Consider the following 26510-nt stretch of genomic DNA (forward strand, 5'->3'; position numbering starts at 1 on the left):
AATTCAAGTGATCTCCAATAATAGTTTATTTGTGCATTATATTCAACCAACATAGATAAACAGGTTTAGGGTTAATCCTATTGATTGCATGTTAATTAAAAAGCGCACATGAATACGATCAGAATAAAGTAGAGGCCTATTATTAGGGCAGGTTCAATCTCTTTTAGGTTGGATTTGTACCTTCATCCCCGAACCCTTATTTGGTTCATGACCTTATGGAGTTGACGATCTCTTGGATTGTTAAGGGGTGTAACCTTCACCTCGTGAACGGTTTACAGGTTCCTAAAAAAACTTGTTGGCGACTCTTTTGCTCTATCTTCTTCCCTTTTGGACGCCACCGTACTTTAGTGTATGATCACAGTGGGGTTCGAGCTAGTGGGATTTTTAAAGGCTTGAAATTATTCCCTACACTTTTTGGCGACTCCACTGGGGAGGATTTCTATTTTAATTCCTGAATTTGTTTCGGCAATGAATTAGAATGAGTGGATGAGACTCGAAAAGTTCTAAGTATTTCATGTGCGTAATTTTGATTAACATTATTGTCATATGCATAAAAAGGTTCTCATTGGAAAGACCGTCCGTAATGAGTCAAAAACATAGGATTTTACACGTAGGAAATTTGAGAAATGTCTTTCACAACTAGGACTGAAATAACACCGCGCGAAACTGAAAGATTTTATCAAGCACAGAAAGCTGTTGATGCATGTGGGAAGTAGCGTCAGGGGCCAGAGCTTGGCGCCACACTTTTAGCCGTAGCGCTAGACGCCAGTATTGGCGCCAGGCGCTACAGTTAAAATTTGGCGCCAGTCTCTGTTTGCTGGCGCCAATTTCCCCCAATACCGAGCCAGAAATATGCGTTCTAATTTCGACCGGTTTTTCGTATTGTTTGCTCGATCCTGCTTCCTGATTGAATTTTTTCTCACTTTTCTGAAACCCATATGTGTTCTACATATGGACATAACCTTCTGGGAATTCATGCTCTATCTACCCGATTGAACGCTCCTGGCAACAAAGGGTACATCTGAGATGTTGAATTCACCAAACCATGGAAGTGAGTTTTTTCTAAAACTCGCGGTGTCCCATCCACACGCGCTAACCCTTCACGGTTAGGCTTCTGCGCGGTGCATCCGGACAATTAACCATGGACCCTCTATTGACTGAACCATATCCCGAACTTTAGAGAACTAGAGCCATGGTTAGGTTGCGAACTCATTGCATCATATTGTGCCTACTTGACTAATTGTGCATTATTTGTTGTGCATATATATTCTATGTTTCTCTTAACCGTTTGTTGATTTGTGTTGAGACTAAAATTAATGACTTAAAGAACTTTGCCTAATTAATTAATTAATTTGAGTGAATAAAGTTTTTTTTTAATCGGAATTGACCTAGTACGACTTTAGGCATACCCCAGTTGGCTAATAATACCGAAAACAGTCCCAGACCGAAGCTCTAATGTTGGCGCCAAAGTCTGAGCTGTAGCGCCACATTACAGTGTGTAGCGCCAGACATCAACTAAATTGTCTGGCGCCAACCACCATAATGCGACGCCAGTCCTGTCGCTTGGCCGACAGTTCAGATTATTTGTCGAGTCATTACCTAAGGTCTAATTAACCAGTTTACTAATTAATTCGGTTAACTTCGCTGTCAATAACACCTTGTCAAGTCATTAATCGAGTCTTGGTCACATAGTCTAGCCACATGGTCATGACACGAGTCTTAATATGTCATCTACACTCACTAATCTTAGCACACACTTCGAGTATGCATTACCATGACCATGTCTTAGGTTCATGCATGAGTCAGTCTTTTCCGTCATTTAAGTTGGGGGTACATTCTATTCCTAATTCTTCATATCCCTCCATCTAAATCTTTTTTCACATTCTATTCCAATCTCTCTTCACTTCCTCCATCCATTGCATGTTGAATAAATCTTGAGTTAAATAATTATCAATAAATATCCCCAAATTCCTTTTCCACAGTACTTGGTCGAGGAGAGAAGGGCGATTAATCAAGGACAACACCTTTGTTCAAGTCTTACTTTTTGATAAAGCGATTCGTCAAAAGAGGAAGGCTAAGAAGATAATGGAAACTCAAGAGGAAGTTAATGAACTTAGGAGTCAATTCACTAACGTGACTGAGATACTGAAACTTCTCGCACTTAGGGTCGATGACCCCGTGAAGCAACAACAAATGAACCTCATGCAAGAGAGTCTAAGCAAGCTATCTAGTGACTATAAATTTCAAGGCATGAGTTCGCAAGGGGTCTCGCTGGACAAAGAACTTCTTCTGCATAAGTTCAACGCCACTGACATCCCTAAATTGAAGGCAACAGATAACCCTTACTTCCATCTAAGAGCTTTTGAAACTATAATGAGCATTAAGGGTATCGATAAGAAGGTTTTCCCCTCTCTGTTCCCACTATCTCTTGAAACCGTTTGCCAACAATGGTTCTTCTCCCTTGACAAGGAGAAAACCTCTACCTGGGAATCAATAGTGAACGCTTTCATTGATAGGTACAAGTGCAATATCCAAGTTGAAACCGACCATAGACAACTTGAGATGCTAAGACAAAAAGAGAATGAAGGTTTTACTTCTTTCTTTAATAAATGGAGGGAAACTTCCGCTAAGATGATTGAGGTCCCCATTGAAAAAGAATCCGTGAGGATGTTTATCAAGAATCTCCAAGAAAAGTATTCAAAGCACTTAAAATATCAACACAACTTGAATACTTTCAAGGCCGTTTATGACATCGGTATCGAGATCGAAGACGACCTCGCAAAGCAAAAAGCTACTAACAATAGTAACCACGGTGGCTGGAAAGGAAAGAAGAACGACAATCCTTCTTCTTCCGAAAACGCCCACTCTAGCAATAATGTTAATACCTTTGACCATAATGATGTCTTAGCCATGGACAATCAAGGATCTAAAAGTAAACTCAGACGAGAGTTCACACCCATTGGAATGACCTACGATGTTGCTTTCGATCGTCTCTATGATCGAGGATTAATCAAACCTATTGGCCCTACCGAGGATCCAACACCAGAAAATCGATCTTCGAGATGGAATCCAAATTCCTATTGCAAGTACCATCGAGGAAACGGTCATACCACTGATGAATGCTACAGGTTTCAAAATCTCATTCAAGACCTCATAGAAGCAAACAAGGTCCCATTGCCTCTAGCTAGCGAGAAGACTGGGTGATGATGAAGCAAATGACACAAGACAAGAGGCGAGCTGCAACGACAAGATTTCATGGCCTCTTTTTCTATTTCTTTAAAAAAATCCATGTCGAATTAAGTACAAGGTATACTAATGATTTAAGGCACCCCTTGTAGCCACATCATATCTCCTTTCACCATTCAAATTTACAAATCCTTTCTTCATAAACCACTTTGAGCCTCGTCTAACGATAAACCTTTCTTTTTTCAACCTACATTTACCTAACCTTGGGATGGGATGGTGTGTAACTTATGAAATCTCAAAGGGCTTGAGCAAATTCAAAAGAAAGCAATAGCAAAAAATAAGCAATAATAAAAAAAACGAAAACAAGTGTACAAAAGGGTAAGTGTTCCAATGTCTTTGATATGAAAGTATCTTCGATAAGAACACGTCTCAGATTGCGTCTCTTATCGAGTGCTCGGTACCGTGCCTGAGAAACATGAATACCAAGTGAGTAATAGACCGCATGATTGGGATTGCCCACACTTATAAAAATAAAATAAATGCTAAAGCAAAAAGAGCTAAAAAAAGAATAGAAATTCAAGCATGAAAATACAAATATTCAAAAGCAAGGTTGCTCATCTGAAAATTCAAACACCTGCAAGCAAATTTCCCCAAATTTCCCCCAAATTATAAACCCTAAAAATATTCTCCAAATTTCCTCCTCTTCCTAAGTTAATTTTTTCTGTCGTCGCTTTACCATTGTCGATTATCGTCTTCAATCACGATTTGGTTGCCCAAACTCTTTAAATAAAGATACTTTCTCTCTCCTCTTTGGCTCTTTCAATTCCAAACATTCGTCGTGTTTATTTAGTTACTTTTTCTTTTAATCTGAGCAATCTAGTTTTCGTAAGACCTCAATTTATTCTTGAATTTTCCTATGATTATCAGAACTTGCAAGATTATACTGAGGAATTTCCACTGCTGACCTTGTACATTTCTTTGGGGTCACTATAATTTTCACTTTCTCAAGTTACATGTCATATGTGTTATGCGACATTAGATGTACTAACTTGTAATTCAGGTTTTTGGAGGAGTAAAGGCCCATTAAAGTTCCTTTGGAGACCCATAAGTGGGTTGTATTACTATTGTTAGATTTTTCCGTTTTCAAAGTTTGAATGGGCGGGGCTGGGCCGGATCCAATAATCCAAGACCCAAACTAGCCCATTTCAAATCAGCCTTGACCCTGGCCCAGCCCGACCCATTTAACTAAGGCCCTGTCCAGCCCGGATCCGACCCGTTGAACAGGTCTAGTGGACGGTATAATGGGAATTAAAAAAAGAGTAGTTGTAATTTGAGAATTAGATAATTTCCCAACATTATTTAGGGAAATAATTCAAGTTTAACAAAGAGAATTTCCACCGTTAAAAAAAAAAAGAATTTTTTTTTTTTCTTATTTCCCCTCCTGGCCTCCTCCAACCCATTATTGCTCCTCTCTATCTCATCCCTTTGCTAATTAATTTTCTGTCTCTTAGAATTCTCCCCCAAGTTGTTTGATGAAAGGTAGATGATTTAAGGCTCCTCCTTGAAGCTTACTTTAACACTCTGAGTTCTCCATCGAAGCGGCGTTTGAGCTTTCTCTCTTCCATTGAAATAGTTTGTGAGGTAAGATGGTTTTTGCACATCATCGAATATCAATCTCCCTTTGAAGCGTAATCCACATTTCCTTGGTGGTTCAATTCCTGGGTGAGGATTGATTGGGCTAAAATTGGAGCTTGCGGCGATTCTCGGTAGTGCTGCTGGTTGCGAGTTGGTGCAACGTTGGTTGGTGGTTCGGCAGCTACTATGTGGCGGTTGTGGGAAGCTGCCTGGTTGTTGGCTTGGTGCGTGAGGTAGCAGGGGTATTAGTGTGGAGGGACGGCTGGGGTGTCGGGAATTGGGCGCAGGCGGGAATGGGCGGGCTGGTTGGGGAGGATTTTTTTTTTTTTTTGAATTAATCAAATTATAATATAACTAATCTTAATTAATTAAATATTGTTAATTCTTTCAAAAAAAAAAAAATTTGTTAATTAAATATTGTTAATTTGTTAATTTGTTAATTTGTTAATTTGTTAATTTTGTTAACAGGCTGTTAAACTAATACAAAGCACTATATTGCCTATTGAAGCACACTCAACGTTCATTGAAGCGCAGTTGACGTTCTCCGTTGAATCGCACGACGCCTTCTAATAACTTGTATCCCCCATTGAAGTAGCTTCTCAGGTAACTTGTTTCTTTTTGTTATTATCGTATCAATTTCACAATTTTAGGTTTATATTTGATCTAATATAACTTCATTATTAGTGCATTAAGTGTTCGAAAATCTCAAGTTCTCAACTATTGGTTCTAATTACTAATATTATGAAACATCATTACCAAAAGAAAAGAAAATTTTGAGCCTAATTTGATTATTTAATCAAAATCTCCATAAATTTATGTATTTTTTCAAGATAATTGAATCAAATTTGGTTGCAAATGCATTGCACAACCCTTTAATCTTATTTTCAACTATGAAATTTGGAGTTTACGGGGCTACGGCAGTGTGTTTTTATGATTTTGTGGAATACTAGTTGTGCGACCGCGCGCGATAGATCATTAATGTGTGATTAGTTAGTGTTATTAACAAGTATGTCGTATATATGTTGTTTGTAAAATGTACTAACAACTATACCATATTAAAATGTATATAGGATACATAATACTATGTTTCTTATTTGTAGTCATCAGAAATGAGTTCGATTATTTGTTCACTATTGGGTTTTATTTTTGTTTTATTTTGATAAAAATGTATATTGATGTTATAATGTTTTATGATTCATTCTTATTTTCACTCTAAATCTCTTAAAACTTATGTGATCCTTTATTTTTCTCTCCATTTATTCTTTTTATAAATTTGCAAATATTACAGTAAAACCCTACTTGCATATATACCTTCTTCAATTCGCATGATTTCATATATATATGAGACGACTTACCTCTCTTAGTCTTATTAAACTTATTAAATCTCTCGCCCTTACACACACTCTCTCTCTTTCTCTAATCTCTTTCTTCCTCCTTTTCTTTTTCGAGATATATAGCTATTTAGGGTATTTTTATCAAATTTTTATGAAATATGCAAAGCCATATCTTTCCATATTAGTGGCTTGACAGGCTAAAGTTGTATCACCTAATCAAAAGTAATTCCTAAATCCTCTAACTAATGCAGATAGGGAAGTAGGGTCGAATCCACAGGGAAACAAGTCTTTTTATTCCTAATTAATTAATATAATCTAGATTATAGAGTAACAAATTATTATTATCAAAGGGAAAGTAAACTACTAAGAGTAAAAGTGGGAAAGAATAAAAGTAGGAGGAGAAACAATAAATAAAAGACCTAGGGCATAGGTTCACCAATAAATAATATTTTAGGGTAAAACATAATAATCAAACATCAATGCATAAAATCAGATCATAAAGGGCTTACGCTACGTATTACAATCACATAATTAGTCTACCGGTATTAAATCTCATCTCTCGAATCTCAACTTAACCATTTATAAATTAACATGCCTATTGAAACTAGACCTAAACATCAATTCTCATCTCTCGAATCTCGAATCAATATTGTCAAACTCATGCATAAAAGATCAGGCCTAATCTAGTCATCAATAGGAAATTAATCTAGAATTGACAATCAACAACAATAAATTACCCTTCATATTATTTATGGATCCCCATAACCCTAGAAAGAAAACTACTCGCACATAATTAAATCTAAACTAAACAAAACAATTAAAGGAGACATGATAAGGATCAAAGCAAAGAGAATAAGTAATAAAAGAGAGAAGAGATAGTACCAAAAGAAATAAATATAAAATTGCATAAATTAAGAGTTTAGGGAGAGAAAAATAAGAGAAAGTAATACTAAGAGTTTAATTCAGAGGAGAGAGAGAAAAGTTAGAGAGAGAAAGAGAATAAAAAATAAAACAAAATAATAACAATAATTAAAAACTAAACTAAAAAACTCATCTAAACTACCTGATACTACCGTACTCCCTTATTCCCCTTTATATAAAAGAAAAGTTAATGGCCACCAATCCCACTAACAATCCAACTCCTAACAAAATCCTTTGTAAAGTCTAAGAAGCAAGTCACTCCCTACGTAAAAACCAAAGCTATTGGGCTGTTTTGCATCAAGGTCCAACCGAATCAAAGTAGCAGCAATAATCTGTCTCTCAATCGGGCCCGCTATCCTTACACCCAACAGACTCGCGAGATTGGATCTTGTATCTTGAATTGGGCTGGTTCAGAACTTGAGCCTAACCTCCTCTTTGGACTTGGCTGTAATACTAGCTTGTAAAATTTGGACTCTTCACCAATTGAGCCCTTAATCACCGAATTAAATTCCTTTAACTCGGTCTTGGGCTTAAAATATTTGGTCATAAAATACGATCCGACTTCATTGTCTTTGTAGTGGCTCAATAAGCTCGGGAATTGTCATAAAAATGTAAATTCCTACAAAATAATACCAACTCTACAAAAACACTAAAAAACGTATATTAGTAGTAAAAATAGCTCCGCAGAGCTCAAATAAGCACAAATATGACCGTGGGACGGGAAATAAAAATATATATAAAATAGATTCATCATGGCTCTACCAAAGTTGACAATTTGAAGACAAATCTTCATGCCTAGTCCCCCAATCTGGTGAAATAAATTGACCGCTTGCTCTTGGGAAATGATTTTAGCGATTGAGCGTCTTCCATGTATAAAAATCCGTTATTTTTAATATATGTTTATTTAGATTTAACATGGAAGGCATGATGATTTGTTTTTCAAAACATCAAAACTTCTCACCTACTTCGCTCTCAACTTAAATGTAACGTCATGTGGGGCCCACTAACTACCTTTCTTTCTTTCCCACTCAATTTCTCTTTCCCATGTATTGTATTTCTCTTGAAATTGGGCAAACACTTCAATTCGTGAAATAATTAACATGAATATATAATTTAATTTGAAGTTTTTACTCGATTGTGAGAGGATTACAATATAGGGGAATGGGAAACTGAGTGTGATAGGAAGAAAGTGAGGAAAAAGGGTGGGAAGGTAGTTAGTGGGCCCCACATAACATAACATTTGAGTTGAGTGCCAAGTAGGTGGGAAGTTTTGATATTTTAAAAAATAGTTGGTGGTAAAATTAAAAACAAAAAAAACTGTAGGTGGTAATTGATAAAATGGTAATAATTGTAGGTGGTAATTGTCAAAAACTCCTAAAACATACTAATAACTAATAATGCTACATATATCAGAAGTCAAATTAAATGAAGTGATCACAAGAAAGAAGTATTTCAAGTTTTTTTTTTCAAAAAAACACAGAGAAAGTTCTCATCCGCCTAATAATCATCCTTCTAATCTTCAGAACCCACACATTTTTTAAATTTAGTTTTGTAATTAATTTGTCTTAGCTCATTTTGAACTTATTATATGTTGAGTTACCCCTCGATCCGCCCCTATTATATGAGCCTTATTTGCTACTCCCTCCATCCCCGAAAGAACGACCCATTTGGCCTAATATCTGTCCCAAAAAGAATGATCTATTTGTTTTTCACAACATCTATTAAAATCAAAAAATTACCAAAATATCCTTAAATTTTTTTGTCATGTAGCTCTTTCTCCCTAATTTAGCCATATATTTTTTCAGATGTTTGTGCCACCATTAATTTTTTGTTCCCCTCTTTCTCTCTCTTCAATTTTTCTGGGATTTGGGTATTTTCTCTTGAAAAACCCTTGTTTATGTTCTTCTCTCTCCTTAATTCATCCCCTTCCATAGACAATTTGGAGCAAAAAAAAAAAAGGGATCGGCAGTCTAGGTGTGTTTGCGAATCAAAGCCCTTAAAAAAAAATTCGAAAGTCACATATTTGCTGCAATTTGGTATGCGTATCTTATATTTTCTCTGTTTTTTTTTAATTTTAATTTTACTTTTTTTTTTTTTTGTAAATTATTATGCTTAGTTTGTGTGATTTGTAATTTGTGAGTGTATAACTTTGAATGATGATGATTTTCTTTTTATCTTGATTATTATAGTGTTTTCCATTTCAATTATTTGGGTTTTGAATTTGCCTTGCAAAATTTGTTTGATGTTGTGCTGTATAATTTGGATTATATTTTTCAAAAAAAAAAAAATATGGATTATATTGTTAGGTGATTAACTCATGTGGGATTGACATGATTATTTGGGTGATTAACTCTTATGGTACAATTATTTTGGGTGATTAACTCATGTTAGGGTTTGATTATGTCCGGGTATCATGTTATGGACTGATGAATTTGGGCCATTGATTCATGTTATGGAGAGATAAATATTTGTGTATGAAGCCATGATGAAGCAGGCAATGATGAAAGTGGATTAATTTTTTTTAGAGTGTTTACTGATTGTGTAAAAATATTTTTAGAGGGAATGAAAATTTTCTTTTATACAGTAAAATGATCGAAATCTGATTTCATTTACCTCCCATTTAGAATTGCCACCTTGGCAATCTTGTGTATTTTAATGTTATTGGTTGTTGTAAAACAACACTTTAATCTTATTGGCTAATAAAATATCACATGGATTAGTACATAGGATAAAGAAAGAAAAAACCCAACAGGTTTTGTCGGTTTTGTCTTACATCTAGGACTTTCTCTCTCTAGCTATTAATTGCAAATGATTGCTCATTTATATTTTCCATACATTTGTACTAGCTAATTAAGTTTCTTAATACCCGCGTAATCAACCCAAATGGGTCGTTCTTTCGAGGACGGAGGGAGTAGAATTTAATCAAAATTTTGTTGCTATTGTGTTGCAGGCTGTTGTTTGCCACCCTTTATTGTAGGACGGAACTATGAAAATAGGCCTTTGCTCCATGGATCCAGGGCGGCTGCCCCTCCTGCCCCGGCTCAAGGGTGGGCCTCAATGTTCCATTCGGTTTCGACCTTGCATTGATATACACAAGGTTCATGTTCTTTATTTTTAAGACTTTCAAAATTTATGATGAAAGTTGTGAAATAGTTGATTTTATTGGTAAAACTATGGCGATTTAATGTATTTTTGTAAATTAATGGTGGAAATTCTTATCCTTGTTTATGTGATTGTATGATTGACAATGGTTTTTGATGGGGTTAACTGTTATTGCCTTATTGGCCTAGTTTCAGAATTGCTATTTTATTTTTAAATGGTGAGCACTTTGATTCTTTTTGAGTTACACTATGACTGATTTGTTGGTTTTATGTTGTTTTTTCTTTTCCAAATTGATGGTGGAAATTTTGAACCTTGTTGATAAGAATGTAAGATCACTGTAGGTTTTGATGGTAGAAGTGTCAATTCTTATTACACTTTTTGTTGGTTTGATAAATTTCACAGGGAAAAGTGAAGCAAATTGTTGGTTCCACCCTTTTGGATTTGAAAGAAGGAGGATCATCATCATCAGCTCTTGTTACTAATTTTGTTTCTGATAAGCCGTCAGTTGATTATGCTAGGTTGTACAAGGATGATGGGCTTTTGGGTGGTCATGTTATCATGCTTGGCGCAGACCCTTTGAGCGAAGCTGCTGCAATTGAAGCCTTGCATGCATTTCCCGGTGGGTTTTTTTTTTTTTTTTTAATTTTGATGGAAATTACTATAATAAGGTTAACAATAACAAGATTGTCGATGTTACTATTATAATACATAGGTAGTAATTTATTCCATTCTATTCAACAATTTCTCTTTCTCAAGTGTTTTTGGACTATGTCTTCTTTATTAGTCTTGGACTCTTGGCCTGATCTTCTCAAAATATGAGATTCTATTGTCCTTTGAAAAATAGCAGCTTGCTTTTTACAAAGTTTCTTAGTAGCCTCATCTAGACAACCTAGTTGTCTTTCTTTTGCTTCATAAACTTTTCAGTATATTTTTTGTTCTGTAAAAATGTTATATCTAGAAAAGAGAAATTTAATGGCTAATTTCATTATGACCACCTTCTCATTGTTGATCAATGTCTGTTCATAATCTGATTATTGAGGGGATTGTTTAGTGTGTATTTATCTCAACTTGATTCGGGTCTTTGGCCACACAGTTTCAAAATGTATCTCTAAAGGTATGTCCAGAAAGATATTCCATCTACTGAACTAGAATGGTAACCTTCTAGGTGGTATGCAGGTTGGAGGTGGGATTAATTCCAAAAATGCGTTAAGATATATTGAAGAGGGAGCCAGCCATGTCATCGTAACATCAGTAAGTGATTTCAGTTTGGTACTAACTTTAAGCACCTTTTGTTTTTATGCATTGTTGGTGTGGAGATGGGGCAACCTAGATAGGCGTAAATTTATGCTCACTGGGATTTGAAACTGATTTGAGTTGAACTATTGAAAAGTTTTGTTGACTCACATTCTGGGTGTCATTGCTTTATTTATGATGACTATGGTTGTAACTCTTGCAAGTGTTATAGTATGCGCCGTTGTGTGGGATAACTTGCTATATATAAAACTAGCTGCAATACATCTGAACGAATATTTGTAATGAGTTGACTTATAAGTTGAGTGGAAAAAGAGACAAGGCAAGGAAAAAAAAAAAAGAAAAGAAAAAGGCTATGCAGCTTAACCTCGACCTATGTTAGATGGACTCGGGAGCAGGTGTTAGACACAGACACAAATCCAATTGTCTGTCCGGCAAGTTCCAGAATCCAGAATTTAAGGATATAAGGGCTCTGCCCAATGTATGGAGACTATGGACACACGTAATTTGACCTCCGTTTGAAAAGAAAAAAACAAAAATCCTGTCCTTTCTTCAAAATAGAAAAGCCCACTAGCCCAAGCTATTACCTAAATGCCACCCAATAAAAATAAAATGAAACACTCCTGATACCCTCTAGCCCCACTTGTTTAGGGTAATTTCACCCTGCCACGTGGCCCAATCAGAGGGTGACACGTGTCAGCCCCAGATTGGCCCAAAAGGGACCAATCCCTGCTCGACACGTGTCCTCCCAGAAATCAAGGGAACACATCTCGAGAATGCCGCAAAACGGCGCAGCCCACCAATGATTAGGGTTTAATGACCTAATCAGGGGCACAATTCCCAATGTCCCTATAAATAGGGAGATGTCCCTCATTTTGAGGGCACGTTTTATCATTTAATATACCTGTACTCTCTTACATCAGAGAAACACCTGAGCTTGGAATCCAAGCAGATCCCCACCTAAATTTCCGTACTCTTTATTCCGTTTCAAGTTACTAACTTGACCGTCGGAGGCGGAGCTCCAACCACCCGGAGTCTCCGTTATTTTGCAGGTACAGACCGGCCATACCAGACTTCATGACGTAACTCTCCCGAGGCACAAAAACACCCAAAACACCACTTATCCATTAAGAACCTTCACTATTGAAAGCACATAAATCTAACCCATGTGACTTTTTAACTCTTTGAACTTCCACTACTAATTTCTTTTTTTTTTGTTTTATTTTTATTTCTTTTTATTTTTTTTATAATATTTTATAATATTTTTTTATGTATATTTATTTTATCTCTTTATGTGAATGTGTTCCTATCTTTGCCCCAAATATCCTATTTTCTCCTCCTCCTCCAAGAAGCATTTTAATTACATTCTTCTCTTTTTTCCCTTGAAGTGTCCAAATGCACAGTGACAAACACGGATTTCGTACCCATGTCTGTGTCATGTTGTGTCGACATGGGTACTATGAGCTATTTGCCGTGTCCTTGTAACTTAGACCCCAACCACTAAGTGTAGTTAACCACTAAGGGTATTTATAAATTGTGCATAGAAGACTCACAATTGGCCGTTGCATTTTGTCCTCACTCTTGCGCACCTGGATCTTAAGCGTGCTTGGCTGGGAATATTCTTGGGATGGATGACCTATTAAGTTGCGTGAGTGAGTACAAAACGTGTGGGAAAAACTTATGTTGGTTTGTGGGCCAATTGTCACTATGCACATGTAGTAGATAACAAGATATCCTTGGTGTTTGGGGTGTCACACATAAAATGTCTGATTATTTCTATGTAAACATTTTTGTAATTATTAAATTATATTTGAGCCTATTCACTAGGCTTTTGATGTAGGCTTACTTAATTTGGTTTGTTAATGTTTTGAGCCAAACATGAACTCAAGTGAGCCAAGCTTTATTAAGTCGATCTCAAATAGTTCACGAACACGTTAGGCTCATTTTCACCCCTAGTTGGATGGGTGGGGTATTGCATACATATTTCAATGTTCGTACCCATGTTAATGTTAGTGCTTACCAATACTTCTAATATTCAAGTAGTTAGTGTTGCTATATACACCCAGAACCATGCACTTTCTTTAGATGGTGTCATATAGGTTAATAATCCTTGAATTAGAGGGGTATTTGTAATTTGCTTTATTTATTTATTTTAATAGTTTTACAGCAATAACAAAGCCTTAACCCCAAAATTCTTTCTTTTTTAACAAGTGAAAATTATTGACATTTGGAGGGCCATGATATAATAATCTTTTTATGTTTGTGTTTCACCAAAAATGTTTCTACCGACGTGAAGTTTCTTATAACTTCTTGTTCCTTTCCATCAGGTGTCTATTAAAACTTTGCAAAGAGCTAAATGATTATATTTAGACTATTTTAGTTGAAAATTTTTATTTTTTGTTACATGCAAATGAGAATTTAAAATCCTAATTTTTTGTAGAATATCTCTGCTAAAGTTTACAGACTACTAGCTGAAGATGTTCTTTTTAATGTTTGCTATCCGGAGAACTAGACTTTCTATAAAATGATTTTTGATTTGAAGCACAAAAACAATTAGATTAAGTGATTTTGTCCTTTTTAACTTGTTATATTATGGTGCATTGTTAGATGTATCATGTATGTAATGCCACTTGCTTATCCTTTTAATGCCATTAATAAGGATTATGTGGCAGCTATGTGTCATTTAATAGACGAATTGACTTTTTAAAATGCGAGTGAGTTGGATAAATTTTACAGTATCGGGTTTGAATATCCTGTTTTACCACTGCTGATATGTATGTGATTTCTTTTTAATCTCTGCTAATGGTGCTATAAAATTTGCCATGATGCTCTAAAATTTTCCCTTGTGTTTATTGCAGCTTTCTTAGACTGTCTTATTCAATTCATTATTTGTTCCATTGATTTTATTTGTTCAATTGTGCTTAACTTCTCTTAAGCAGAAACTAGGTAGCTTCAAATGACTACTGCACAGTATTTCTTCTATTTTTGGTTTCTTGAAAATTCCCTTTTCAAAGCGTATTATGCACTACATGTTGACTTTACCTTACACGTGATTGCAGTATGTGTTCAACAATGGGCAAATGGACCTTGATAGGCTTAAGGATCTGGTCTGCACTGTTGGAAAAGAAAGGCTTGTATTAGATTTGAGCTGCAGAAAGAAGGTACAGCTCTCATGTTAGATCCTCTCTCAAATCTTAAAAATGTGATATTTCAATCAATATAATAAGCACAATATCTAATCATTGAAGAGAATGCAGATCCTTAAAAGATTTAAGCAATCAGTTTATGCAAGAGTACTTTTTTTACTGTTTCAAATGCTGATTTGCATTACTAATATCAAGCATATCAAAATATTATATGGTCATAGTTCATAGTGGTGTGCAACAGTTCAAATGTTCATACAAATCAAAAACTGTGCCCTAGAAAAAAAATGAAGGTCCAACCATTTCATATGGTAACTAAAAATTGCTTAAGTACGCACAAAACATACCCTTCATTACAAATGCATTAAGAAATCATGTATATAGGAACAATAAATTAGAAGATATTGAGATATTCCCTCCGTGTTTTTTTTACAAGCTAGAATTGGGATTTTCCACCATTCATATGTCATTGACTTGATTTTTTTACCCATATATAAAACATAAATATGATCATATAATATGTTGTTGAATTTGTCATAATGTCTACTTTTAAAAATTAATTTTTTTCATAATGTTTACTAACCTCTAATTAAAGATATTGATGGTCAAAGTTGTGTCTCAGCAAATATAACTCTAGCTTAAAACAAAAAAAAAAGTTAAAAGAGGCTCGCTTGATTAAATGAAAGCGATTTTGATAACGTTAATTATGATTGAAATACAAATAAAGAGGAAAAATATCTCGACTTCTCATTTATTTGAATTAACTAGGCGGCTAACGTGCGAAATACGCGCGTCATAGCTAGCATGTCCGGATGTTCTTTCTGTTTGGAATTGTTAGTAGCGCTAATTAGGGAAAATATGGGAACAAATATTTTTAGGGTTATAAATGTCCACACACTATTTTTAAGAGTTACAAAATAAATACAATTAAGAGCTAGATTAGCCCTAGGTCTTAAGATTCTAGATGACATCATTTTCAAATTTTGCGGTCTTAAGACAAGACTTTATTATTTTTAAGCATTTATGAAGTTTGGTCTAAATAAAATCGAAGTGGAGTCTTGAAAATTCAAGAATCAACTTCAGACTCAATTTAACACTCAATTTTTTTAATTTTTTTATTTTTTTAAAAAACTATAATACTTCCTCCGTTTTTTTATTATTGCACCATAGGGGTTGGGTACAAATATTTTGGTAATGGAAAAAAGTAAGAGAGAGAAAGGTAAAAATACGAAATTGCCCATGTGACATATTGATAAACTAAAAAATAAGTGTGAAAAAGCAAGGGTATGTTGGGTATTTGTAGTGTGAACACAAATAATTTTTTTCCTAAAGAGGAAATGGTGCAATATTTGTGAAACTTCCTAAAAAGGCAAGTGATGCAATAATAAAAGAACGGAGGAAGTAATTTAATTTATATGTAAAAAAATGAGTATGTGTGATTGAAGAGATAAATTTTATCTAGTCTTAAGGAGTCTTAACATAATTATAAATTAAAAAAAACATATTAAATTTAATCTAAAAAACTAATGTGGCAATGAGTTAAAGTCTTAAGATGAGACTGTGCTAATCTTGCTTTAACATTAATGAGGGCAAATATATAAATAAATATTTTAGGGAAATTATCATCCTATTCATAAAGTGTGGTCATTACTTTAAGGGGTAAATATATAAATAAACACTTTTAGGGGTATAATAGTCTTAATAAGGTAGGGATTAAATAGATTAAAAAAATTGACAATGATATATCATTTTACTATGATATATTAAGATTGACAACATCAACAACAATAACATCAACGAAGCCTTAGTCCCAAAATGATATGATATATTAAGATTGACAATGTTACAAAATTATTCCTATGTTAGAGATATATTTATTCACTATGTTCTCCAGATGGGATAGAATTTGCACATTAAATAAATAAAAAGTTTAGAAGAAATTAGCATTGGGGCTCTTTCTTCATGGGATGTAGGATCCTGTGAATGTCCATTATGTCTGGCCTTGGTCTTGGTTCCTTGGGAAGTCAGCTGCTGCACTTGATCTTTCTAAGATATTGAAATTTGTGTTCCGTCAAAGTCAATCCACCTTAAGTTGATCATAAAGTCATAACCCTGCCAACTTGCCAAGGGCTGAATGTTGATTGGTCTTAAGGCAGGGTCAATAGCCCATTTTGTCTCGTTTGTCAAGTGGCCTATGCTCACCCTTTCAAGATCCAAGGCTGCAATTAATCTTGTTGACTGTTCCCTAATTTCGTTTTATTCTAATAAAAAACTGCTGTGCTGATTCTTTTGTAGGAAGGTAAATATGCCATTGTAACGGACAGATGGCAGAAATTTAGCAATGTATATGTTGATGAGCAGACTTTGGAATTTCTTGCTGCCTATGCTGACGAGTTTTTGGTACATGGTGTGGATGTTGAAGGCAAAAAGTGAGTCTGAGTTTCGTTTCTTCTTTGCCCTAGTCATTTCATTATCCTTGGGCTTGATCAACAAAAAGCCTAATTTTAATTCTACGTAGTACATATTATGGACAAATCTTTAGCCTGAAGACTTGTTAACTGTCACTTAGAAATTTTCCGGAGACTTGAAGAGTTAACTTTTGTTCTTGCTACATTAGATTGAGTATGGTATAATTTGACTGCTTGATTATTGCAGATTGGGAATTGACGAAGAGCTTGTTTCTTTACTTGGAAAATACTCACCAGTAAGTAAACAGTGTGTTTGGCTGTGTTCTATATTTATGATATTTTAACACTCATATGCTCAGCAATTAGGAATAACTTTTCTTTGCTTAAATTTCCATATTGATTGAAGGGAAGTTATGTTAACAACTGCATTATATTAATGCGTTATGTTGAGGTGTTCTGAAGTACACTTATGCGTAGACGGAAAATTAGGAGAATGTTTTCAATCTTGGTCTTTCTTTTTGGTTCTGCATACCGCATACGAAATTATACTACCAGACCACAACATTATCTTGCAGGTGGTGTTAAAAAAATAAGGAAAACACAAGATGAAAGAAAAACCTCCGTCTAGAATTGATACATTTATACTTTAGTTTAATTGATCTGTCGCTGTGATAATGCTCAGAATTAATACCATGAAAACATTATTGAAAAAGGGCCTATCAGATTATCAGATCTTAACTATAAAATTACCTTCTGCTCTATATTTACTTCAGGGCTGTTAATCCATTCACATTGTTTACCCTTGGTCTTGGTGAACAGCTGCTGATCTCCATTTTGGTGAAGCATTTTCGACTCATGGTTAAGTGGTTCATTGGCATGAGCAGTCTTGTTCATTTTTTTTAAAACATGACACTAACACACTATATATGGTAGTTACATATATCAGCTTGTCTTAGGGGTCAAGATACACAACTTCGGGATAAGGAGTTAAATCTTCCTGCAAGGTTCTTATATTATGGTGTAGAAATTGTACTATTTAAAGAGCATCTATAGAATATATAATATATAGAATCAGATAGGGTATTATAAATTGCTAAATAGTTATGTTTGATTTTTGCCTTTCATCTGAACTAGAAGTAGCCAGCCCCATCTTTGGGAGGCTTCAATTGCTGTTGTTTTACCTTACGAATATGAGCATGCCACCAAAATTTGTACTGTATATGCTGATATGATTTTTTCTCAGATTCCAGTGACCTATGCTGGTGGTGTGACAGTTATGGGGGATCTAGAAAAGATTAAGGTGGCTGGCAATGAGCGAGTTGATGTAACTGTTGGTAGTGCTTTGGATATATTTGGGGGTAGTTTACCCTACAAAGATGTCATTGCATGGCACCTTAAGCAGGAGTCCGGCAGCTAGTTCTCTATTTTTTGTTATCTTTGAACCAGTTCTCTTCTAGCACCATTATTAAAGACACAGATCCGCTTCACTAGTCAAATTCACCTGCTGCAAAGACCTTAATTTGCTTAACAAGGTGTTAATGACTTAATGTTATTGTTGTATTGTCCCTTTAGTCTTGTTTCGAATTGGCCTTGCCATTCTAAGTTCCCAATTTTGATGTTATGCTTCTTAGCTATTTGATTATTATTTTTTTTGGCAAGGATTCTTAAACTGGATTGGCCCAGACTAGACTTTTTATTGAAAGCTATTGAGAAAATATTGGACTGGGATTCTTAAACTGGATTGGCCCAGACTCGGAATATGAAGATCTAATTTTTTTTCATTCCAATCTGTTCCTGAAATTCTGGTTTGATATGGTTTTGGATCTTTTGGACTTGATTTGTTAGTTTTTAAAAAAAAATTACTTCAACATCACAAATTCACATTGACGTTCTAACTTTCAAGTGAACCTAAATATGTTTACTTTTCAAGGCTTAAAAAAAAAAAAAAAAAGAAAGACATACAAAAAGGGAAAAATAATGTTTAGAAAATTTTGCAAAAACTACCTTTTCAAAAAAATGTGGCAAAAGAACACCAATTTTTATAAAAATTTGTTGCAACTTACTACCAATTCAATGTATAATAATTGATAAATCTATACTATTATTTTAAAACAGGAAGATTGAAGGACACGTGTTCACTTACTGTTTTTTCTGATTGAAAAAAGATTAACCAAAAAAAAAAAAAAAAAAAAATCTCAGATTTACTTTTCTTTTTAAATTTTTATTTTGATTTTACAAGCCCTTCTAATCTTACTGAATCGTCCATTTCAAAAAAAAAAAAAAAAAAAAAATCATAGTGAAGCTTTCTCCAACCAAACTTTGAGTTTTTGCTTAAAAGAAATTGGGTTTTCGTGATCGGTTTTGTCGGATATGTTACAACAAGGTTTGTATTTTACCAGTTAATTTTTTTGGTTTCATGTCTGAAATCGATCAGGTTGCAGTGGTGAATTTATTAGTTATAGATTTGTGATACTATGAATTATTATTATTATTATTATTATTATTATTATTATTATTATTATTATTATTATTATTATTATTATTATTATTATTATTATTTATTTATTTATTTATTATTATTATTTTTTTAAGAATTTATATTTTTCTCTCTCTCATTGTCTTATATTGTTTTTTTTTGAGGCACATTGTCTTATTTTGTTAATTGATGCTTATTTTTACTGTGTTTTAAGAACTTTTGGGTCGTCAAGTTTGTGGTATTGTTTTGACTGATTTGGGCTAGATTTTAGTTTATTTGCATGACAAAATTGGGTTTACGGTATCTGACGACTAATCTGTCTGTGGGATGTTGAGAAGAAGTTAATTTCCATCTTCAATTGTCACAAGTTTCATATCCAATTGTCATAAATTCCGACAAAAATTGTGAGTATTAGGCCGCAGAATTGTTGTGATCATCTGATTATCCTTAATCTTTGCAATGTTTACTTGGTAAGAATGTACATCTTTTCTGGTTTTATGAAATTCGCTTACATATATTAATATTTTTGGATAAAATTTACATCTTTTCTGATTTAATGAAATTCGATTTCATATGTTAATATTTTTGGGAATAAATGTTTAAATGGTATTGTTGAATTTTTAAAAATTTGAGAGTTTTTAGATCAATAAATCACTATACGTTCAATATATATATATATATATATATATATATATATATATATATATATATATATATATATATATATATATATAAATTGACAGGGTAAAGTCGTATCCCCAAATCAAAAGTAATTCCTAAATCCTCTAACTAATGCAGATAGGAAAGTAGGGTCGAATCCACAGAGAAACGAGTCTTTCTATTCCTAATTAACTAATATAATCTAGATTATTAGGTAACCGATATATAAGTTCGAATATGAAACTAAACTACGAAGGTTAAGAATAGGGAGAAAACAATGAATAAAAGGATCTAGGGCATAGGTTCACCAATAAATAATATTCCAGGGTAGAATATAATAATCATTCATCAATGCATACATCAATCAGATTATAAAGGGCTTTCGCTACGTATTATAATCACACAATTAATTTACCGGTATTAAATCTCATCTTTCGAATCTCGACCTAACCATTTATAAATTAACCTATCTATTGAAACTAGACCTAAACATCAATTTTCATCTGTCGAATCTCGAATCAATATTGTCAAACTCATGCATAAAAGATCAGGCCTAATCTAGTCACAGAGCATTAAGTCAATCAATAGGAAATTAATCTAGCATTGACAATCAACAACAATAAATTACCCCTTCATATTATTTATGGATCCCCATAAACCCTAGAAATAAAACTACTCACACATAATAAAAACTAAACTAATCAAAGCAAATAAACAAGACATGATCGAAGGAATAAAATAAACAACTAAGATTAAGAGAAGAGAAATAGTTACCAAATAAATCTGGAATTAAGAGTAGATTAAGAACAAAGGTATGAGAGAGAGAAAATCTAAGAAAACAATTATGAGAGTAAAGAAAGAGTAAAGAGATAGATCCTAAAATCGTATTACAGAGGAGTATTTATACTCCGTACAAATCCTAAACTAAAAACAAACTAAAACGACGCTAATCGTCTTCTAACAATAACACGCGCCCGATCGGGCGCGCCTTTTTGCTCTTCAGTACAAATCTCGCGCCCGCCCGGGCGCGTCATCGGGCGCCGACCTTTGCTTCTCCCGCCCGGTCGGGCGCGCCTCCGGGCGGCTCTCTTGGGCCACTAATTGGACTACGATTGGGCTCCAATTCTTTGGGCCAATCTGTATTTCCTCTTTGGGTCTTGAAACCTCGGTCCAATGCCCCGGTATCACCTATACCGAGCCCTTAATCACCGGTTCGATGGCTCTAACCGGCCCTGGGCTATAAACTCTGGTCGTGCTTCTCCAATGCTCGTGATTGCTCCAAAATATCTCGGAAAAATACTCCAAAAGTGTAAATCCCTGCAAAAGTCAACCAAATCTACGAAAACACTAGAAAACACCAATTAGTAATAAAAGTGACTCTAAAGAGCCAAAAACACTACTAATTATGACCAAGGGACGGGGGTAAAATACTATATAAAATAGACACATTATATATATATATATATATATATATATATATATATATATATATATATATATATATATATATATATATATTAGACAGCCGTGCATTGCACAAGTTTAAGACTAGTTTGGCTAAAAAAGAGGTAATTTGTAACAAAATTTTTATAAATGATGGTCTTTTGCAACATTATATTTAAAAGGTGGTTATATACAAACTAAAAGGTGGTTTTTTTTGCAAAGTTTCTTAATATTTACGAGTAAAACTAAAGTGCTATATATGGTCGCTAATTAAATATGATGTGCATATTATAAAAAATGGGGATTTCATATGGTCACTAATTAAATATGATGTGCATATTATAAAAACGGGGTTTTCACCAAATGCCCTTGACCTTTTGCAAAATTCACCAAATGCCCTCAATTTTTTCAAAATTCACCAAATACCATTGACGTTTGTTAGTATTCACACCGTGAACTCAAAATACCCCTGACGTTAAAGGTTCATCAGCAATAAAATTTAATTTACCAAATGCCCTAATTTTGTTAAATAATTACACAAAATACCTCTATTTTTTGAGGTACAACGACTAGTTTGAAATTTAGGAAACTAGACGTTAGTTTTGATTCTCACCCTTTTTTGCATAAATACTTACACACATAGCAGTCCTCTTATTTGTTTAACCACAATTTTAACATCATGAGTTATATGTCCAAATCATATTCCTCAATGTATGAGTAATCTTATGTAAGAGTTGCAAACAAATATTGTAGTTGTAGGAGAAAATTTGCAACTAGAACTTCTAAGTCCGTTAGCCCGCAAACAAGCCCAGACCGTTTACAAGGGCGGGTATGAACAAATTGTCAAGCCTGCATAAAAGAGGCTTGGGTTTGCTATATTAAGCCTGTTGGAAAATATATGAACTATAAGCCTAATCCGTTTCATGTCTACGCTCGCAAAATTATTATCTCTACTTCGTTTGACCCTTTTTTTTTCTTTGTTTGCCTGGTCTCCAACACTTATTTCTATGTATAGAGGTTGTTTGCAACTCTTACGCACTCATACATTGAGGAAGAGGATTTAGACACATATCTCATGGTGTTAAAATTTGTGGTTAAGCAAATAAGAGGGTTGCTATGTGTTGAGTATTTATGTAAAAAAGGGTGAAAATAAAAACTAACAGTTAGTTTTCTAAATTTCAAACTAGTCGTTGTACCTAAAAAATAGAGGTATTTTATTTAACAAAGTTAGGTCATTTGTTGAATTAAATTTTATTGCTAACAGACTTTTAACGTCAGGGGTATTTTGAGGTCACGGTGTGAATAATAACAAACTTCAGTGATATTTGATGAATTTTGAAAAACTTGAGGGTATTTGGTGAAATTTTCGAAAGGTCAAGGGCATTTGGTGAAAAGCCCGTAAAAAAAAAAACTCCAAATACTTACATAAACATGTAACCATATATCTTAAATGCTTAACGTGATTCGTGCCGAGTTACTCATGGAGAAGTTTATCGGGGGAGGCTAAAGCAGTTTTTAAGGATGGCTTGGTGACTTGGTGTGGCGGGTTGGTAATGTGACTTTGATGACTGGTTGCTTAAGGAGGGTGTGGTAATGCCATTTGAGGTGACTTCGGAGAGTAATCAAATGTTGCGAGTGGTGGACTTGATCAATCATCATAGTGGTGAATAGGACTAAGATTATTGAGAGTAGTTTTGCCCCGATACCTATAGTATTATTCGTGCACTCGTTGCCTGGTGATAAAATGTATTGAAGATTGACTAGGGACAGGTTATATGCTTAATAAATTGGTGACCAAGGGGTTAGTGGTGAAGTGTGGCGTGTATTCGAAATATGGAGTTATGGATGCCCCTCCAAAGCTCTAACACTTTTTTTGGAATACTTTAAAGATCATCTAGTTGTGAAGGAAAGACCCATATATCACCACATTGTTGGGGTGGCGAGTTGACAGGTTTGCGGTGCACAAAGTGAAACCATATTACATGCTTTGTTTGACTGTAAAGTAGCATTAGAGATTTGGAACCAATGTCACCTGAATGACAAAGTTATAGCTACCCTTGCTACTTCCTTCTCTGATCGATGGCTATGGCTTTCCAAGGAGTTCTGTGCTTTAGCCTAAGATTAGTTGTTGCTTTCGTGTGGGCAGCGTGGTGATGTTGCAACATGCAAGTATATGAGAACAAATAGCCTTGTGCGGTTATGGTGGCCTCATGCTTCTCTAGCTATGTGTCACGGTCCGGGAGTTTGGACCCCGAAACGTGCGGCGCGCTCTAGCCTTTTGGCGGCAAGAATGCTAGCCTTGAGTGGAAGAGTGGCTTGTGATCACAAAGCAACACAAGCGGGAAATTAATTCAAGGAACACTCGCGTCTATTTGGGCGACGGAGTGCGGGTGGTCGGGGCTTGTGACGGCCGATAATTCAAGGCGGGCACAAGCGGGTCCGAACCACGAGTTCTTAGTGCATCAAGTTGGTTTGGAGGGGAGCTATTATGCAAGTAAGACACAATATCTATAAAGGTCTAACAACAAACAAGCATAAGAACAAAGCAACACTTGGTAGAAGGCTTAAGATTTCATTAATCATTTACCCTCTAATTTAAAGAGCTTTAAGTGACATACAAGGAGAATCCCTAGTGAACACTGAATTGACAGTAACACAATAATGGGACCTCAAGCTAAGAAAGCATAAACTAAAATCTAGGAAAGCATCTAAAGGGAATCTAATACATCAAAAGGAGTTGGATTCTAACATCCTCCCCCACTTAAGCTGTTGACGACCTCGTCGACTTACAAGAGTTACAATCAAAATTAGAAAGTCCTAAACTATCTCGAGTTTCGATGCGCCGTTGATGCGGCTGACTTCTGGAATCTTTGCTGACTCTTGAGCTAGGTCTTCTTTGTTGACGAGGAGCTTGTCTCTGGAGTCGCTCGACTCGAACATCTGACAGGCTAAAGTCGTATCACCTAAACAAAAGTAATTCCTAAAACTACTAACTAAAATAGATAGGGAAGTACGGTCGAATCCACAGGGAAACAAGTCTTTTTTATTCCTAATTAATTAATATAATCTAGATTATAAAATAACAAATTATTATTATCGAAGAGGAACTAAACTACTAAGAGTAAAAGTGGAAAAGAATAAAAATAGGAGGAGAAACAATGAATAAAAGACCTAGGGCATTGGTTCACCAATAAATAATATTCCAGGGTAAAACATAATAATCAATCATCAATGCATCAATTAATCAGATCATAAAGGGCTTTCGATACGTATTACAATCACATAATTAATTTACTGGTATTAAATCTCATCTCTCGAATCTCGACTTAACCATTTATAAATTAACCTGCCTATTGAAACTAGACCTAAACATCAATTCTCATCTCTTGAATCTCGAATCAATATTGTCAAACTCATGCATAAAAGATCAGGCCTAATCTAGTCACAGAGCATTAAATCAATCAATAGGAAATTAATTAAGCATTGACAATCAACAACACTAAATTACCCCTTCATATTATTTATGGATCCCCAAAAACCCTAGAAAGAAAACTACTCACACATAATTAAATATAAACTAAACAAAGCAATTAAACAAGACATGATCAAGGAAAGAGATTAAATAAAGGATGGAATTAAACCAAGAGTTGTAGAGAGAGAAACAAAAGAGAAATAAATACTAAGGGGCCGTTTGGTTCGCACAGGGTAATCGGAATGGAATGAACAAAGGGAAAGACAAGGAATGGAATGAAATTACCTAAAATTGTGTATGCTGTTTGTTTTACAACAAAGAGAATGAGCCCCACCACCACACCACCACCACACAGCCACCTACACTTTCACTCTCCACCGTTTCCAGCCAACACCCAGCCACCAAACCCCCCACCGCTGCTCCCTCACCGTGCGCCTCCCTTCGCCGGCCGTCCCCGCCCCTCGCAAATCCTCCCTCAGCCCTGTAAAACTTACCTTAGCCACGAATGAACCCTATAAACCATTCTCCCTCACCATAAAAACCGTCGACAACCCTTCCCCCACGGGTTTCAAGGGTGGTGGGAGAGGCGGCTGACGATTTTAGGGTTTTGCGGTGGTTATGGGACGTTTTATGGGGGAGGGGCAGATTTGCGGGGAGAGGGGAAGGGCATTGACGGGAAGGGGCAGGGCGGGGCTTTGGGAGGGCTAGGCGGCGGTTTAACGGCGATAGGGAGGGCTGGGTGGGTGGTGGTGGTTATTTTTGCGGAGGTTGTGGCTGTTTTTGCGGTGGTTGTGGTTGTTTTTGCGGGGGAGGGGAGGGCGGCGAGGATCGGGGGTGGGGCAGCGATGGTCGAGGTAGGGTCGGCGGTGGTCAGGTATATAGGTGGGTTGGTTTCCGATGGAGTTGGTAGGTGTAAAGGTGGTGATGTGGTGGTGTTGGGGTGACTAGGGAATGGAATGGTAATACCAAGGGGGGGGGGGGGGTCACATTCCCTTTCCTTAATACCCCTAACCAAACGGCCCCTAAGAGTTTAATTAAAAGGAGAGAGAGAGAAAAGTTAGAGAGAGAAAGAGAAAAGAAAACTCTAAAACTAAAACTAATAACAAATTAATAAAACTGAAACTAAACTAATCTAAGGCTTCCCCCCTACCTACGTAACTACTACCTCTTAAATAAGAAAGGAAAAAGGAGTTTGACTCCTAATCAATTTCTAATCCCACTACAAGTAGAGCTGCATTAATTCGGAGCCTAGCAGGATTCATGGCTTCTTGGGATGCTCTATTTGGATGGGCTTCTCAAACTTGGTCCAATTTTCTTCCTTGTTTGGTCCGTAGTAATAACTTGTAGAGTGTTGGACCTCTTCAAATATCGAGCCCTTAATCACCGGATTAAATTTCTCTAACTCGGCCTTGGGCTTAAAATATAAGGTCATAAAATACTCTCCGTCTCTAATTAAATAAGCTCGGGAATTATCATAAA

General features: G+C 35.3%; 1 protein-coding gene across 1 annotated transcript; it reads left to right on the forward strand.

Moving 5' to 3' along the window:
- Positions 1–8932: 8932 nt before the first annotated feature.
- LOC145583854 (1-(5-phosphoribosyl)-5-[(5-phosphoribosylamino)methylideneamino] imidazole-4-carboxamide isomerase HISN3, chloroplastic-like) lies at positions 8933–18761 on the forward strand. Its single transcript, XM_081640817.1, has 8 exons — positions 8933–9112; positions 10027–10173; positions 10581–10797; positions 11344–11429; positions 14489–14590; positions 16868–17001; positions 17228–17276; positions 18224–18761. Exons 2-8 carry the CDS (start codon positions 10063–10065, stop codon positions 18395–18397), a joined length of 873 nt encoding a protein of 290 aa, XP_081496943.1. The 5' UTR covers positions 8933–9112; positions 10027–10062; the 3' UTR covers positions 18398–18761.
- The last annotated feature ends 7749 nt before the right edge of the window (positions 18762–26510 follow it).

The sequence above is a fragment of the Chenopodium album genome, chromosome 2 (genome assembly GCF_948465745.1).
Source record: "Chenopodium album chromosome 2, dcCheAlbu1.1, whole genome shotgun sequence".
NCBI lineage: Eukaryota > Viridiplantae > Streptophyta > Magnoliopsida > Caryophyllales > Amaranthaceae > Chenopodium > Chenopodium album.

Bases quoted from the DNA above. Each gene is read 5' to 3' on its own strand.
- LOC145583854 (XM_081640817.1), top strand. From the start codon at position 10,063: ATGAAAATAGGCCTTTGCTCCATGGATCCAGGGCGGCTGCCCCTCCTG. The intron at 10,174-10,580 runs GTTCATGTTCTT...TAAATTTCACAG, and splicing joins CTTGCATTGATATACACAAG to GGAAAAGTGAAGCAAATTGT. The intron at 14,591-16,867 runs GTACAGCTCTCA...ATTCTTTTGTAG, and splicing joins ATTTGAGCTGCAGAAAGAAG to GAAGGTAAATATGCCATTGT.